This window comes from Pleurodeles waltl, chromosome 5 (genome assembly GCF_031143425.1).
Source record: "Pleurodeles waltl isolate 20211129_DDA chromosome 5, aPleWal1.hap1.20221129, whole genome shotgun sequence".
NCBI classification, from domain to species: domain Eukaryota; kingdom Metazoa; phylum Chordata; class Amphibia; order Caudata; family Salamandridae; genus Pleurodeles; species Pleurodeles waltl.
The window spans coordinates 1,413,484,073-1,413,501,107 of record NC_090444.1 but is presented as its reverse complement, the minus strand read 5'-3'; the positions used below and the strand labels follow the sequence as shown (position 1 = coordinate 1,413,501,107).

The 17,035-nt window shown below is 47.0% G+C and overlaps 1 protein-coding gene across 2 annotated transcripts in view; it reads right to left on the bottom strand.

Annotated features, from left to right (window-relative positions):
• SLC17A5 (solute carrier family 17 member 5) overlaps nucleotides 1-17,035 on the bottom strand; it is a 354,543-nt gene that overhangs the window by 280,221 nt on the left and 57,287 nt on the right. For both annotated transcript variants that reach the window (XM_069235678.1, XM_069235679.1), the window contains exon 2: nucleotides 5,801-5,994. In XM_069235678.1, the coding sequence (XP_069091779.1) occupies nucleotides 5,801-5,994 (194 nt within the window). The remainder of the gene's footprint in view (nucleotides 1-5,800; nucleotides 5,995-17,035) is intronic.

The window sequence follows — 17,035 nt, the reverse complement described above, 5'->3', positions numbered from 1 at the left end:
CATTCTTCAATGATGTATCATAGTTAGATAATGGCATGTTGACCTCTTGCAATTGTTTGTCTGTATCGCCCTACGTTATTATGTACCTTGTTGCTTAACTTAATATGTACCTATTCTTTGCTATAAATAACCTAATAAAAATATTTGCACTAAAAAACTAACAAAATTACCTGAATGGTCCGCTAGGGTGGAAAAATGTACATGAAATGCCATTCATGTCCAAAACATTACCTGAACAGTGCATCTCGTGTTAAAATTTCTACATAAAATTATAATATGTGATGTAATGGTGTAATCTCTGTAAATTTTTTATGTGAAATTAATTTTGTTATGTGACATTACAGAAATGGCACCTATTATGCCAATGTAAATAAAATTGTGCCCAGGCCTACTAAATAGTACAACATATGTAAATTGTATGCATTTAGTTTGACATTATTACCTTAGTATTTCAACATATTTATTGAAACAATATTTATCTGTTTTTGGTATAGATATATGCCACCAAAAAATTGTTAAAAAATTTAAAAACACATTAAACAACCTAATGCCCAGATGCCCGATTATAATCATACTAAAAGACCACCCACTTTACAGCACTGTCTCCATTTCAGCGTGAATTCTTCTGTCAGAAGAAGCTATACTCTAGGACTTCAGATCAGCATACCACAGATATGAATGTTTCTCTATTTTTCTTTAGATTATCACCTGGCATTCCTTCTAGCACAAGGAAGTTCAATCAGTAGACATCATTTCTCTCAATATCTCCTGCAGCCAACTACATATGACACATTCTTTTCTAACCCATTGGGTGCCGTGGACGTAACGGTTATATCCTGGGCAGCACCGCTCGGGATCCCAGGACGTAACCGTTATGTCATGCACCAGGTCCATGGGTGGGGGCGCTAGCGATCACCCCTTGGGACTCCCACCCACCCCCACAGGGCAGGGATGGCAGGGGAATCAATTCCCCTTCCACTCCCCCTACCCCTAGTGACGTCTGATGATGTCAGCGCGTGATCGCGTGCTGACCTCATCAGAGGGCTCCTCCCATCGTGCTGCAAGCTCAGCTTCCAGCGCGAATGAGGAGAAACAGATTTGTTTCTCCTCAGTACAGGGCAAGGGGAGATCAGGGAGGCATGAAAAGGAATGGAAATGCTTCTCCTTTCCTTTTCGTGACTCTCTGAGCATTCCTGCAGCCAATGCCACTAGACATCAGGGATTTTTATTTTGTTTGTTATTAGCATATAAGCGAAGCGGCCCCTCAGGCAAGAGTGGCTCCCCTGGGGGCAATTATTAGGCCTTTTCTGCCCCCGGGGGCAAATAGCCTATATTAATTAGGCCTATCTGCCCCCAAGGGGAGCAGAAGCCACTAGACTCTAGGGATAGTTATTGTTTTTATATTTTACACGTGGCGAGTGACCCCTTAGGGAAGGGTCACTCCCCTGGTGGGCAATTTTATTTTAGGCCATTTCTGCCCACCTTGAGGGCAGATCTGCCTATTTTTCTGTAAGGTTAATCTGCCTCAAAACCACTAGACACCAGATATTTCTTTTTTTGTGCCAATTTCTGGCAAGGGTCGCTCCCCTGGGGGCAAATTTAATTTAGGCCATTTTGACCCCCTTGTGGGCAGATCGGCCTATTTTGTAAGGCTCATCTGCCCCCCAGGGGGACAGAAAGCCCACCAGACACCAGAGAAGATTGCATTTATTTTTATTTTTTTAAAGAGGGTGGGGGTATGACTATACCCCCAACTCCAATAAATGGGGACAAAGTTGTTCTTCCCACTGGTGGACAGATGAGGCAATCCAATCCCCGGGGGCAGAAAGCCTACTAGATGCCAGGGAATTAAAAAAAAGTAGTGGGGTGGTGGCTACTAACGGGTATGGGCATGGTTATGCCCCCACTCCAACTGAAGGGGGTAACGGTCTTCCAGCTCTCCCCCTGCACACTAAAAGATCTTATCCCAACTGCAAGCAAGAGGACATGTGATTATCTGGGGTTTTGGTTTTACATTTGGGCCATGAGAGCTTGGCTAACTCTCAAAATCATCTCACTTGGAAAGGCGAGAGCTGCCCTTTTTGGACTTTGGTACCCCGCCATCTAGAAATATATACGAGACCAAGACACACCTGAAAACTAAACATCTGGGTGAGTCCGGTGTGGTGTGCTTCACATGCCCCTGCACCATTTTCTCAATGTGGTGTGCTTCACAATGCCCTGCAAAACTCCAACTTTGCTTGAAATCACAGATTTTCCCCACACTTTTGTGATGGAACCTTCCGCAATCTGTAAGAATCGACAAAATTCCTACCACCCAGCATTGCTGCATTTATACCAATAAAAATTCTGCCCCACTTGTCGGCCTAAAATATTTTTTTTCCAAACTGCCCTTTTGGACCAGCTTTGGTTTCACCTCAATTTCGACATGTTTTTGGCCTTCCCTGTCCCAGGCACTTGGCCCACCTACACAAGTGAGGAATCATTTTTATCCGGAGACTGAGGGGAACGTTGGGTGGTAGGAAATTTGTGCTGGTGCAGTGATCCCACACAGAAATGTGGGAAGAAACTGATTTTTAGCTAAAGTTGAGGTTTGCTGAGGATTCTGGGTAAGAAAACACTGGGGGATCCACGCAAGTCACACCTCCCTGGACTCCCTCAGTTGTCTAGTTTTCACGAATGTCTGTGTTTGGTAGGTTTCCCTAGATGGCTGCTGAGCACAGGACCAAAAACGCAGGTGCCCCCCCAGCAAAAATAGGAAGTTTTGTATTTGATCATTCTGATGTGTCCACGTAGTGTTTTGGGGAATCTCTTGTCGCGGGCACTAGGCCTACCAACACACGTGAGGTACCATTTTTATCGGGAGACCTGGGGGAATGCCAGGTGGAAGGTAGTTTGTGGCTCCCCTCAGATACCAGAACTTTGCAGCACTGAAATGTGAGGATAAAGTGTTTTTTTGCCAAATGTTCAGGTTTGCAAAGGATTCTGGGAAACAGAACCTGGTGAGAGCGCCACAAGTTACCCCATCCTGGGTTCCCCTTGGTGTCTAGTTTTGAAAAAATGTATAGGTTTGCTAGGTTTTGCTAGATGCCGGATGAGCTAAAGGCCAAAATCCACAGCTAGGCACTTTGCAAAAAACAGGTCAGTTTTCTTTGGGAAAATTTGATGTGTGCACGTTGCGTTTTGGGGCGTTTCCTGTCGTGGGCACTAGGCCTACCCACACAAGTGAGGTACCATTTTTATCGGGAGACTTGAGGGAATGCAGAATAGAAGAACGAAGTTTGTGGCTTCTCTCGGATTCCAGAACTTTCTATCGCCAAAATGTGAGGAAAAAGTGTTTTTTTTTTTTGCCAAATGTTGAGGTTTGCAAAGGATTCTGGGTAATAGAATCTGGTGAGAGCCCCACAAGTCACCTCAGCCTGGATTCACCTCGGTGTCTACTTTGCAAAAATGTACAAGTTTGGTAGGTTTCCCTAGGTGCCAGCTGAGCTAGAGGCCAAAATCCACAGCTAGGCACTTTCCGAAAAACACGTCAGATTTCAATGTAAAAATGTGATGTGTCCAAGTGAGGTACCATTTTTATCGGGAGACTTGAGGGAATGCAGAATAGAAGAACAAGTGTTATTGCTCCTTATCTTTCTCTACATTTTTCCTTGCAAATGTAATACAGTGTGTAAAAAAGGCGTCTATTTGACAAATGCCATGTAATTCACATGCTAGTATGGGCACCCCGGAACGCAGAGATGTGCAGATAGCCACTGCTTCTCAACACCTTATCTTGTGCCCATTTTGGAAATACAAAGGTTCCCTTGATGCCTATTTTTCGCTCTTTATATTTCACCAAATGAATTGCGGTATACCCGGTATACAATGAAAACCCATTGCAAGGTGCAGCTCATTTATTGGCTCTAGGTACCTAGGGTTCTTGATGAACCTACAAGTCCTACATATCCCTGCAACCAGAAGAGCCAAGCAGACGTAACAGTATATTGCTTTCAAAATTCTGCCATAGGTGGAAAAAGTTATAGAAAACGTGGACATAAATTGCTCTTTTTTCACCTCAATTTCAATATTTATTTTATTTTAGCTGTTACTTTCTGTAGGAAAACCTTGAAGGATCTACACAAATGACCCCTTGCTGAATTCAGAATTTTGTCTACTTTTCAGAACTGTTTAGCTGTCCGGGATCCAGCATTGGTTTCACACCCATTTATGTCACTTCCTGGAAGGAGGCTGAAAGCACAAAAAATAGTAAAAATGGGGCATGTCCCAATAAAATGCCAAAATTGTGTTGAAAATGTGGTTTTCTGATTCAAGTCTGCCTGTTCCTGAAAGCTGGGAAGATTATGATTTTATCACTGCAAACCCTTTGTTGATGCAATTGTCAGGGGAAAAAACACAAGCTGTCTTCTGCATCCGTTTTTCCCATTCAAAAAAAATGATTTAGCTGTATTTGGCTAATTTCTGGGTCTCCTCCAGAGGAACCCACAAACTCTGGGTACCTCCAAAATCCCTAGGAGGATGGGAAGAAAGGATGCAAATTTGGCGTGGGTAGCTTATGTGGACAAAAAGTTATGAGGGCCTAAGCGCGAACTGCCCCAAATAGGCAAAAAAGGCCTGCCACCTGAGTGGGAAAAGGCCTGGCAGTGAAAGGGTTAAGTAAGGAAACAACAGTAGAAATAACAGAGACCAGTTCCAGTACATAACATCCTTAAAAAGGATGCCACCCCAAACCCCTACACACAACGTCCATCCAAATAAAAGCTATTTTTAGGTGTCACCCACAGACAGATTTCAGCTAAAGACCTACTGTGGAAATTAACATTTACAATGGGCTTTGAGTCAGTCCATTATTTACCACTGTTTGCTTTTCTAGTCACTCTCATTCGATTACTTCTTATTTGGTGGCTTTCCTTCCTCTTCCTGAGATTGCGCCCACACTACTTGTAGCCTTCCATTGCTCATATTCAGGGAACTACTTTTTATCATTTACATTTAGAACTCGTTGTCAATGTGCTTTCTTACTCTACTCCCTGCGTGTTGCTTTCCTACTCACATCTCCCCTGCTAGCTCTTTCCTGTCCTACTTTGCTTTTTGATATTTTTTCCCCCAGTCTTGTCATTTTTAGCTTTATTCCTTCTCATTCGTTTGTAACGTTACTCACCTTCCTCTCTCTAAGCCAATACTTGTTATTCTTTGTACTTGGCAGCACTTACTTTCCCCCACCCCACGCTCTCTCCACCACTACTCTCCTGCCCCTCACAGTGCCATTTATTGCAATCGTTTTTGGTTTTTGTGGAGGGCACTACAATAACGATGTACTACTTTTTTTAATGTGCTTTTGTGGGCATTTCGCTTATTTATTTATTTTATTTACCCCTGCAAAACCGGCTCTGCCATTTGGAAACAACAAATAAAAAACGAAAATGACAACCACACCAAGCCGTAACACACGTGCATATATACACGTCATCATGTGTTTTCCTGATGTTGAACAACAACATCAGAAAGTAATGGCAAATCCAACAGCAAAGCCGATAGGTCTGCATTGGCTTCCAAAGGGCAAGACTTAATAGCTTTGCCAATGTTTGTTTTAAGGGGGCTGAGATACTTAGAATAGTAAATTGAAATTCATATTTTAAAAGTTAATAAACTCTGATGTAACATAAAACATACATCAGACTTTGCATAGCATAAGACCACATTTTAGCTGTACAATATTCTTATGCTATGTTCTGAAAAAAACTAAAAGCAACACGAACCCCAAGGAGCGAGGGAAAACAAGTGGTAAAATTCTTACCTTTGACTTATGAGGCACAGTCGTAGAAGACCGATCTGGACAGGTTTTAGTAGTTGCGTTGTCCACGACACTTGCATTTTTTTCAACCATATCTACCAACGCCACGCTCAGATTCACACGTAGTGCATACAGCATGAAGAATCCAAATAGTGCCAGAACTGCTAAAGTGCACCGAGCCGAGCAGCATAAAGGCACTGAAAATAAAAAAACAAAAACACATTATTCGTTAATGTCAAGCAGGAAGACAGAAACACCGGGCAAACGATGCAAACCATGTATGCCAACCGCATATTTTAGTTAAACTTAACACGTTACTTGGAATCTCCTCTATCAAAAGGCTAGTTTTCCCTCTTTCCTCCATCACGGAGACAGCGGCTGGCGTTTGACATGTGTTGTCTTTTCGGAAGTTACTTATAAGAAAACACTGGAAGGCCGCCTAGAGCCGGATGTTGACACTGGCAGGTGTAGGTAAATGAAAAAGAGTTACATAATAGTGCCAACAGTAAAAAAATAAATAAAAAAAAAGGCATTAAAAATACATTTCAGTGTTTAAAGACGACTAACGCTGGAAATCCACCTCGCAACATCATTCCAAAATGTTTTCGGGTGTTACGCCGCGTTCTTTGCGCATACGCCACTCTGTTCACGTTGGCAAACGGTTGCTGGCTCCTCACCGGTTCTGTTGTAATATGTTTTCTAGGGTCTTACTTGGTCATAAGGGTTACTAGCAAACATACTTTGAAATACATATATATTATTACCTCCCGTCCCTCCCTCGCCTTCCTTTTAACCAATGAGGCCTCCCGCCTCCCCCTAGACCCTCCCTTCCCCTTTCAAAACCCCCCCCCACCCTTATCCCCTCCTGTTCTTTTGTCTAGCCCACGCTAGACGTATTTCTTTTCCCTTTCTCACCTGCACGGCGGGGCCTGGAGGTCATCGAAGGAGGCACTCCTCGGGTCGCGGAGCTCCGCGAGGAGTGCTACGGCTGGGGCGCGGCTTGTACGAGCAGCATGGCTGCTCGTGAGGCGTGTTCTGGGGGCCGGCTGACAGGGTCAGCCGGCCCTCTGTGGCTGGGGCGTTGGTTTCCGGTTTTCCGCGCCGCGGAGCCGCGAGGAACCGAGGAGCTTCATGTTTGTGATGCAGGTAGGACGGGCGTTCGGCCCGTGGTTTTTTATGGATGTTGCCGTTTTAGGGATTGGTGGAGCCCTGTTGGGGGGAGGACCATGGTCCCATATATAGGCAGTTTTTTGGGAATGAAGTCAGTGTGATTTTGTGGTTTACCATGCCGAAAGCTGCAGCAAAGAGACGTAGGATTGTCTCTTCTTCCTCCTCGGAGGAGGGAGGTGAGGATAGCATGGCTCTTCCTGAGAACCCTCAGGTTCCTGACAGAGGTACTCCCCTCATGTCTAGAGAGGAAGTGCAGGATATGATTGAGGTAGCTGTTACCAGGGCACTGCAGACAGGCGTGGCCAGGTCTGGTCAGGCTAAGCGTGCGCTCTCATCGGTAGCGGCAAGGAAATCCTCATCGGAGAGTGAGGATGAGGCCCCATCGACGTCATCTGGGGGAAAATATGTTTCCAGAGAGGAAATGTGGGATGTGATGGCACATGTTCGGGACAATTTGGGTTTCCCAGTGTTTCAACCTACAAACTCGGATTCTCATTTATTTCCTCAATATCAGACACCTTCGAAGTTTGCCATGCCTTTCCAGGGGCCTGTGAAGGATATGGTGTTTCGTGAGTGAAAGGATGTAGAGAAGGCTCAGGTTCCTCGATTCCTTCAGAAACTTTACTTACTTGAGGGTGAGGAGGTTTTGCCTCCTTCTATTCGCCTGGACTCTATTTTGGCTACTCTGATTGGCAAGACGGCAGTCAATCCGGAAGATTGTGTGCCTACGGATGCCACAGACCGTAAAGTGGATTCGGGTCTTAAGAGGGCTTTTGCTGCGGAGAATCTAGCGCTGAAGGCAGGGATTTATTCTGCTTATGCGTCACAGTCATTGGTTCAAGACTTTGATAAACTGGCGGTAGCTGTACAGGAAGGGGCGGAGTGTTCAGAGCTCCTGGCTGGCATGGAGCAGCAGGCCAGATTGTTGGCTGATGTGTCTTCAGATGTGGTCCGTACTTCGGCTCTGGCATCCGGGTCTTTGATTGGGGCTCGTAGATCCCTCTGGTTGCGTTCCTGGAAGGCTGATCCAGGGGAAAAGGCGGCCTTGTTGAGACTGCCGTTTGAGGGCCGTAACCTGTTTGGAGATCAATTACCATCCATGCTTTCCAAGGCATTTAAGGAGAGGAAGCATGCCTTGCCTTATAAAGGGGGCTCTTCTTCGAGTAAAGGGTGGAAGAAGCGTTCCAGATCTTCTCCTTCTAGGGATGCTAAATCCTTTTCATTTAGGAAACTGCGTTTTCAGCCGCGTTTATCGCCTAAGAAGTCTGCTCCTGCGACCCGGGGTGGTTTCAAGAAGGGGTCCTGACAATCACTGTGGGCCTGGCAGAGGGCCGGTTGGGGGAAGATTGAGTCACTTTCTTTCAGCTTGGGAGGACAGTGTGACCGATCATTGGGTACTAGACATTGGTGGTCATTCTGACCCTGGCGGTCTTTGACCGCCAGGGCGGAGGACCGCGGGAGCACCGCCGACAGGCCGGCGGTGCTCCAATGGGGATTCCGACCGCGGCGGTAAAGCCGCGGTCGGACCGGCACCACTGGCGGGGTCCCGCCAGTGTACCGCCGCCCCATTGAATCCTCCACGGCGGCGCAGCTTGCTGCACCGCCGCGGGGATTCCGACCCCCCCCCACCGCCATCCAGATCCCGGCGGTCGGACCGCCGGGATCCGGATGGCGGTAGGGGGGGTCGCGGGGCCCCTGGGGGCCCCTGCAGTGCCCATGCCACTGGCATGGGCATTGCAGGGGCCCCCGTAAGAGGGCCCCTACATGTATTTCACTGTCTGCTGTGCAGACAGTGAAATACGCGACGGGTGCAACTGCACCCGTCGCACAGCTTCCACTCCGCCGGCTCGATTCCGAGCCGGCTTCATCGTGGAAGCCTCTTTCCCGCTGGGCTGGCGGGCGGTCTGAAGGCGACCGCCCGCCAGCCCAGCGGGAAAGTCAGAATTACCGCCGCGGTCTTTCGACCGCGGAACGGTAATCTGACGGCGGGACTTTGGCGGGCGGCCTCCGCCGCCCGCCAAGGTCAGAATGAGGGCCATTGTGTCCAATGGTTATGTCATAGATTTTGTTGTGGTTCCTCCAGATTCAGGGGTTCGTCCCACTCCTCTGCCTTCAGAGGGGTCTCGGAGAAGGGCATTGTTGGACGGAGTGCGAGACTTACTGGTCAAGGGGGCCATTTCCCACGTTCCGCTAGACGAACGGGGTCAGGGCACTTATTCGGTCTTGTTTCTTGTGCAGAAGGTTTCAGGGGGATTTCGACCAGTGCTCAATCTAAAGGAGGTGAATACCTGGATCAGGACAGTGCATTTCCGCATGCTGTCCATTCAGACTATTTTTCCATTGGTCAGGCAAGGGGACTTTCTGGTGTCAATGGATCTGCAGGATGCTTACCTACACGTGCCTGTGGCAAGATCCTCTCAAAAGTTCCTGAGGTTTGCTGTGGGTTGGGACCATTATCAGTTTTGCGTTCTGCCTTTCGGTCTAAAATCTTCTCCTCGAATTTTCACAAAGGTGCTGGCTCCTCTAGTGGCTTTGCTTCATTCAGAAGGGGTGTTTCTGCATCCTTATCTAGACGACATTTTGATTCATGCCCCATCACGAGACCTTTTGCAGAGGCAGGTGGTCCAAGTTCTGGGGGTCCTGCAAAACCACGGGTTTTTAATCAATTGGGAAAAGTCAAACTTAGTGCCGTCCCAGGATCTGGTTTTTCTGGGGGCTCGGTTTCAGACTCTTCTAGGGTTGGTGACTGTGTCAGAAAAAAGGTTGGGTGTACTCCAGGCTTTGGTAAAGAAGGTATTGTTACTGTCTGCTCCCCGAGCTCTTCTATGGTTGCGTCTGCAGGGTCATTTGGCGTCGGTGATCTTTCTGGTGCCTTGGGCACGTTTCCATCTCCTGTGCTTGATGACTTGGTTCTTGAGAAGGTGGGCACCAGGGTCCAGTTCTCTGAAGGACAGGGTTCCAGGGTCCGGATTGATTCGCAGGGAGTTGCAATGGTGGTTGGAGGCAGCCCACCTGAGGGTAGGGGTTTCTTTATCACCTCTGAGACCTGTGGTGGTAACGACGGATGCCAGCCTCTCAGGATGGGGGGCATGGATGGAGTCGGCTCAGATTCAGGGGTTTTGGTCCCCTCGGGAGGCGAGTCGCTCTTCGAATTGGCGCGAATTGCGGGCAGTATTCCTGGCTCTGGTCCATTTCCAGGATTCCCTGAGGGGGTCGGCGGTTCTGGTTCGCACGGACAACTTAGTGGCCAAGGCTTATGTCAATCGGCAAGGGGGGACCAGGTCGAGGGCTCTGTTCAATCTAGTCAGGGAGATTTTTGTGTGGGCTCAGGAGTGGGTTCCTTCTCTCAGGGCTACGTACATTCGGGGGGTGGTGAATGTTCGAGCGGATCTGCTGGGCAGAGTGATTCCTTCCTCCCAACTTTTCTCTCTCCGGAAGTCTCTATTTCAGCATCTGGTTCGGCTTTGGGGTCTTCCAGTGCTGGATGTGTTTGCGTCAGTAAGGAATGCGAAAGTGGAGCGCTTCTGCTCCTGGTTTCGGTGTCCCCAAGCATGGGAGGTGGACGGGATGTCATGTCCTTGGCCGCAGGGCCTTTTGTATGCGTTCCCTCCTTTTCAACTACTCAGGGCAATTCTGTTACGAGTAAGGGATCTGGGGTCCAGGGTTATCCTAATTGCGCCTCTTTGGCCGAGAGCGAATTGGTTCCCATTGTTGATGCTGAAGGCAGAGGGGAGGATGTGGCCTCTGCCTCTTTGTCCGTCTCCCCTGGAGTTTCCATGCCTACCAGTGGGGTCATTGAGGAGGTTACACTTGACGGCCTGGAAGTTGAACGGAGGGGGTTGACAGGTCTATGGGTGCCGGTGGCTTTGAGTTCTACCTTGCTGGAGTCAAGGAGACGTTCCACTTTGCTTTCTTATGGTAGGCAGTGGAAGGTGTTTTCGTCTTGGTGCTTAAGTCGTAAGTTGGATCCTACCTGCGCTTCTATCTTTGAGGTGATGCAGTTCCTGCAGGATGGTGCTCATTTAGGGTTGTCAGTGGCATCTCTTCGGGTACAGTGGGCGGCTATTCAGGCATTCAGAGAACCATGGCGTAATCTTCAGGATGAAGGGCGATTGATGCCTGGCTTGTTAAATTATTTCCTCGCCCGGTACGTTCTTTTCCTTCATGGGATCTGTCCTTGGTTTTGGATGTGTTGACGGAGGCCCCTTTTGAACCGTTGGGGGACTGTGATTTGCGACATCTATCTTTGAAGGCGTTCTTTTTGGTAGCCATTACTTCGGCTCGTCGGTTGGGGGAATTGGGGGCATTGGCATGTTCCTTTCCTTTTTGTAAGATTTTTCCCGACAGGGTGGTTCTGGTTCCGGTTCCGTCTTTTATTCCTAAAGTCAATTCTTCGTTCCATTCCCGGCAGGAGGTCATTCTTCCTTCATTTTGTCCGAATCCCTCATCAAGGGAGGAGATCCGTTTGCATTCGTTGGATGTACGTAGAGTTTTGTTGGAGTATCTGCGGGTGGTGGCTCCTTTTCGTAAAGGGGATTCACTGTTTGTTAATTTTGGTCCGGCTCGCAAAGGTGAGAAGCCTTCCACGGCTTACTTGAGTCGGTGGGTTCGATCTTTAATTCTGTTGGCCTATTCCTTGAGAGAGGTGGTTCCTCCTCTAGGGATTCAGGGGAGATCTACCAGAGGCATGGCGGCTACGGTGGCAGAGCTTCAGGGGACTTCGGTGGTGGAAATTTGCAGGGCCGCCACTTGGGCTTCTCCTTCGACGTTTGTGCGTCATTATAGGCTGTCTGACTTGGGTAGTTTGGAGTCGGTGCTAGGTCACCGGGTCTTATCCTCTATGAGATAATGTTGGGGGATGTTCTTGGTGCAGGATATTAAATAAAGGTCTTGCAACTCGGTGTCCGTCTCCTGTGTGTTTTCTTGCTATGTCTCATTGGTTAAAAGGAAGGCGAGGGAGGGACGGGAGGTAATGCTTCCATTTTCTTACGATAATGGCATTACTCCTAGTCCTACTCCCTCGCCTTCCTTTTCCGTTCCCTCCCACCCTCCCAGTACGGACTGTCCGAGTTGCGGCTTGGGCTTGGTTTTTGTACAGGAGGGGATAAGGGTGGGGGGGGGTTTTGAAAGGGGAAGGGAGGGTCTAGGGGGAGGCGGGAGGCCTCATTGGTTAAAAGGAAGGCGAGGGAGTAGGACTAGGAGTAATGCCATTATCGTAAGAAAATGGAAGCATTTTCCCTTAGTATTTTATATTTCACAAAGTTGCCCTATTGTCTCTTATTTTTGGCACGACAGCTTTATTACGCCAACAGTAATTGCATACTTAGTGTGGGAGTGGAAGGGGACTTGTGTAGTTTATGTAGAAATGTTGATTACTTTGAGTTCCTATTTCTCTCTTTCAGGAAAGACAATAAGTATTTTTGCATCCTCTATTCCACCCTGTCCCGTCATCTGTGCGTGGGTTAAAAATATAACTCCAGCACCTACCCTGCAAAGCGTTCTCTCTCTCTCCCCCTCCATTGCCCCCGTTGAATATATTTTAAATGGGGTAAACCCCACATACCCTCTTTGCAATATTGATATATACACTTTTAATTGTTATATCTAAACGAAAACATTAGCCCACACACCTAACCCCTAACAGCCCCTACTGTACATAAACACTACCGAACCATGAACCCTAAAAAACACTTACTCTCCTTTAACACGACCCATTCATAAACCCTAAGGAAAGCCTTACTACATATGCCTTGTACCTCTGATCCTAGGGAGGCCCCCTGGGTATAATGGAGAGACGGCCCTCTTTTGGGGTGCAGGGGACCCTGGCAGTTCTTGGGTTTCCGATTGCTAAAAGTGATACTGTACATCACTGGCATCAGGCAGGACCTCCCTTAATAGGTGAGCGGCATGGATTACTGTGCAGCTGCAGAACAAGCAGTATACAAATGGAGAAGATGTGAGAGAAAATCTGGGGCCCATGGACTGCTCATCATGGCTTGCTTTAACACCTATTGTGGTTTCTTGGCTCTTATGTATACTCATTGTCAATGTAATTATAACTGATGATTGATGAAAATGTCATAACAGCACTTTTGAGTCTGTTCGCCGTTTCTCGCTTTTGTGAAATATTGCTATCCAAGCAAAAGGATATAAAAAACCCTTACTAACCCTGATCACTACCCATTCTTGAAACCTAAAAACCTTTTCTATCTCTTAGAGCTACCCATTACTGCACCCTAAACTTTCATTAGCCCCAACTCTAACCTTTCCTTTAACCCTAAAAGTCCTTTACTACCCTTTAAAACTATCCATTCCTACACCCATAAAACCCCTTATTACCCCTCTTTAGGTTGCATAACCTTAAACATTGAAAATGACACCTATGTATGAATATATATTACCTACTGGTGGTCGCCAGTATGTAGTTATAGTTAGGACCTAGGTTCTATAGGAAGAACGTTTTTTTTTTCTGCTAATAGGTTTGGTGCTGCTTGACAAATCTTCACAAAATTCTCAAAACACTTTAGTTGGGTAAGTTGCTGTCTTGAAAGTTTTGTAGTGATTCTTCAAGTGGGGGGCCACGAAAGAGGGGAGTCCCAAAACACACTTTCTCATGCATTTTCTCATAGGGTCTTTAGACACGACAACAGTCCGAAATGCTGAACTGATATACACCAAATGTGTCAAGAAGCTTGATCCTGGTGTGCAGATTTTTGCTTTTAGTTATTTGGTGTAAATCTGTTCAGTAGATTTGGAATTATTAAAGGCTAAATAAATATAGATATCTAGAGACGCGGAGGCTCAGCGGATCCTAGGAATCTCATGCTGAGATCTGATTGGCTACCGCCACTTCAACCAGGAAGTGTTTGCAGCCATTTTGGGACTTCAACTCATTGCATGATTGGCCCTTATCATTAGCAGTTATGATACCGCACAAAGTTCATTATAGCGTATGATTCATACCAAACATTCGGTTATATCCTGAAGTTAGAAATCGGAAACAGGGATTTGGTCTGCTGACATCTGTCACTATGAAGTATATATTTATATAATAATTGATCCACTTGTAGTGCTTAACTGATGTGTTTATTCCGTGGCACCTATTGCGCACAGGGTTAAGGTTGTGTGCAGGTGCTTCCAGGAACTGTAGACATTCGGTAGAGAAATGGGGAAAATGATACGATGAGAAATATGACAATACAAATATGTGAATTACAGTGTAATTCAGATGTGTAGTTTCACAGAGTAGTGTACACAATATCGTCTCTGTTTAAGCACCGCCCTCACCACCCCCACCTTATCTCCTTAAGTGCTGTGCTTGGTTCCAACACATCCAGCTTCTTATTGACATAGAAGAGTGTCACAAAAAATGAAAGAAGAAAAGGCGTATTAAAAGAAACAGACACTAGTAAATAAAATGCAGATGGTCCAGCTATTGTTCTAGAAATGAATTTTGCTCTTTTCACACTGGATGCAGATCATATGACCCACTCCCTCGCACACACTTTCTTTAAGAACACCAACATAGCTCCTGATAGCGGGACACAAAAACCCCGAAATCGTTGTTTCAAATCATGAAAACCGTTGATGCCCAGCCATACTAGATTTTAACATTTCTATGTACTATAGCCAGTTTAATGGCCAGTTTCTAAGTACTCCCTACACTAAATTATATTGGTTGGTCCATATTATGACATTTGTAAAACTGGCATTGTTAGCCCTTGCATCTTTTAGCACGTTTCACCTGTCTTTTTGCTTTCAGACCTCCTGTTTTTATGGTATGCTGGACTTTGTTTTTTGCAGGTTTATTGTCTCTGTGCACTTTACCACTGCTGATCAGTGCTAGAGTGCAAGTGCTTCCTGTGTAAATTGTATTAGTCACTGTGGTTTCACCATCATCGGTATATCTGATTTACTAGTAAGTCCCTAGTAAAGGGCACCATGTGTGTTCAGGCCTGTAGATCAAATGCTACTAGTGGGCCAGCAGCACGGGTTGTCCCACCCACGAGTAGCCTGTAAACATGTCTCAGACCTGCCACTGCAGTATCTGTGTGTATGTTGTCTTGCACTGCCAAGTGTACCCACTTGCCAGGGCCCAAACCTGCCATTTTACTACATGTAAGTCACCCCTAAGGTAGGTCCTAGGTAGCCCCAGGGGCAGGGAGTAGTGTGTTTGAAAGGTAGGACATGTACTGGTGTGTTTTACATGTCCGGATAGTGAAATACTGCCCAATTCATTTTTCACTATTGCAAGGCCTATCTCTCCCATGGGTTAACATGGGGACTGCCTTTAAATATATTTTAAGTGCATTTTCCCATTGGGAGCAGATCGACATTCGGCGTTTGGGGTCTCTGAACTCACAATCTAAAAATACATCTTTTGGAAGAATTGGTTTTTAGATTGTCTGTTTGAAAATGCCACTTTTAGAAAGTGGGCATTTTCTTGCTAAACCAGACAGTGACACAAAGGGAGCCAAGGTGTGGCCTGCATGTCCTGATGAGTCTTCCTGGGCTAGAGTGGGAAGGGAGGAGCTGACACCTGCACCTGAAAGGGATGTGCCTGTCCTCACAGAATCCAGTCTCTAACCCTCTGGAGTGTGTCAGGGGTCAGGCCTGGGCAAGAAAGGATCTTATGAACAACAGAGACTTTCCTTTGAAGTTTGTGTATTTCAAAGGCAGAAATGAGTACAAGGTGTACCCCAGAATTTTAGAACATTTCTGGATCAAGAGGAACCTCTGCCAAGGAGAAGGGCTGAAGTGCTGGAGGAACAGTACTGTCCCTTTGCTGTGTGTGCTTTGCTGAGTTGTCCTGCAGTTGCTGCTTCTGCCTTAAAAAGGACGAAGACTGGACTTTGCTGTGTATCCTGCTTGTGAAGTTTCTCCAAGGGCTTGAAGTAGAGCTTGCCTTCTATGGGAAGTCTCAGGGATATCAAGTACTTCAGGTTCATCTACCTACAGCACTGGCAACTGTGTGTTGTGTGCTGCAACAGAAGTAAAAACACCACCACATCATCAACAACACCGCTGTCTGCACCCTGACCTGACGATAATGCCCGGAGCCATACCCCGCTTTGCATCGCAACCCTGGTCTCACCGACGCCACCACCTGATGCCGTCACTGAGCTGCTGCTTGCACCATAACCTGTGGGCCTGCACTCCACATCGCTCACACCACAGCCTCGGTATCTCTCACGCCGCCACTCTACACTGACACTGATGCCGCTGCCTGCACCCTGGCCTAAGGACACCGCTCGTGAGGTACACGAAGCACTGTCTGATCCTGTACCTCAGCCTCCGTGCACCGACTCCAACGCCATCAACTCCAGCAATGACGACGATGCTGCCTGCACCGCGACCTGCTTCACACCGCAGCCATGGTCTCACAAACATCGCAGGATGAATTTACCACGCCGCTGCCTGCACTGCGACCTGTGGGCACTGCACGTTGCATAGCCATCAACACCAACACTCCAGACTTCGACATGAGCCCAGAGTTCGATCTGCAATGTGTGTGACTGCAAGGGCCCAACAACCACTGCACTGACCTCCAGAACCAACGCCCACCGACGCTGCACTCCAGACCTCATCACAACGACCATGACGCCCTACACTTCCAAGATACTGTTTGCAGGTCTTCCCGACACCATAATTGGCCCGCAACCCTTTAGTCAGTCTGAACTGTTGGATTTGTTGGTCATGATGCAGCGATAGCCCCAGATGGAGCTATTGACCTCAAGAAACTGTATTTGTAAGTAATTCTGGTAAAATCCATATCTTTATTACTGTATGTTAGATCTGTCTCATTTTGGTCTTGTTTTACAGAGATAAATATTGGCTATTTTTCAAAAACAGGAGTGGTGTCCTTTTGTAGTGTTTTCACTCTATTACTGTATATTATGTGCAAATGCTTTACACATTGCTTCTGAGATAAGCTTGACTGCTCGTGCCAAGCTCCCGAGGGGGTGAGCAGGGGTTATCTCAGCAGGGTATCTCCCTTTCCCTGAAAAGAGTGAGGGTCCCTACTTGGACAGGGTGTAAACTGACTGCCAATTAGAGAACCCATTTCTA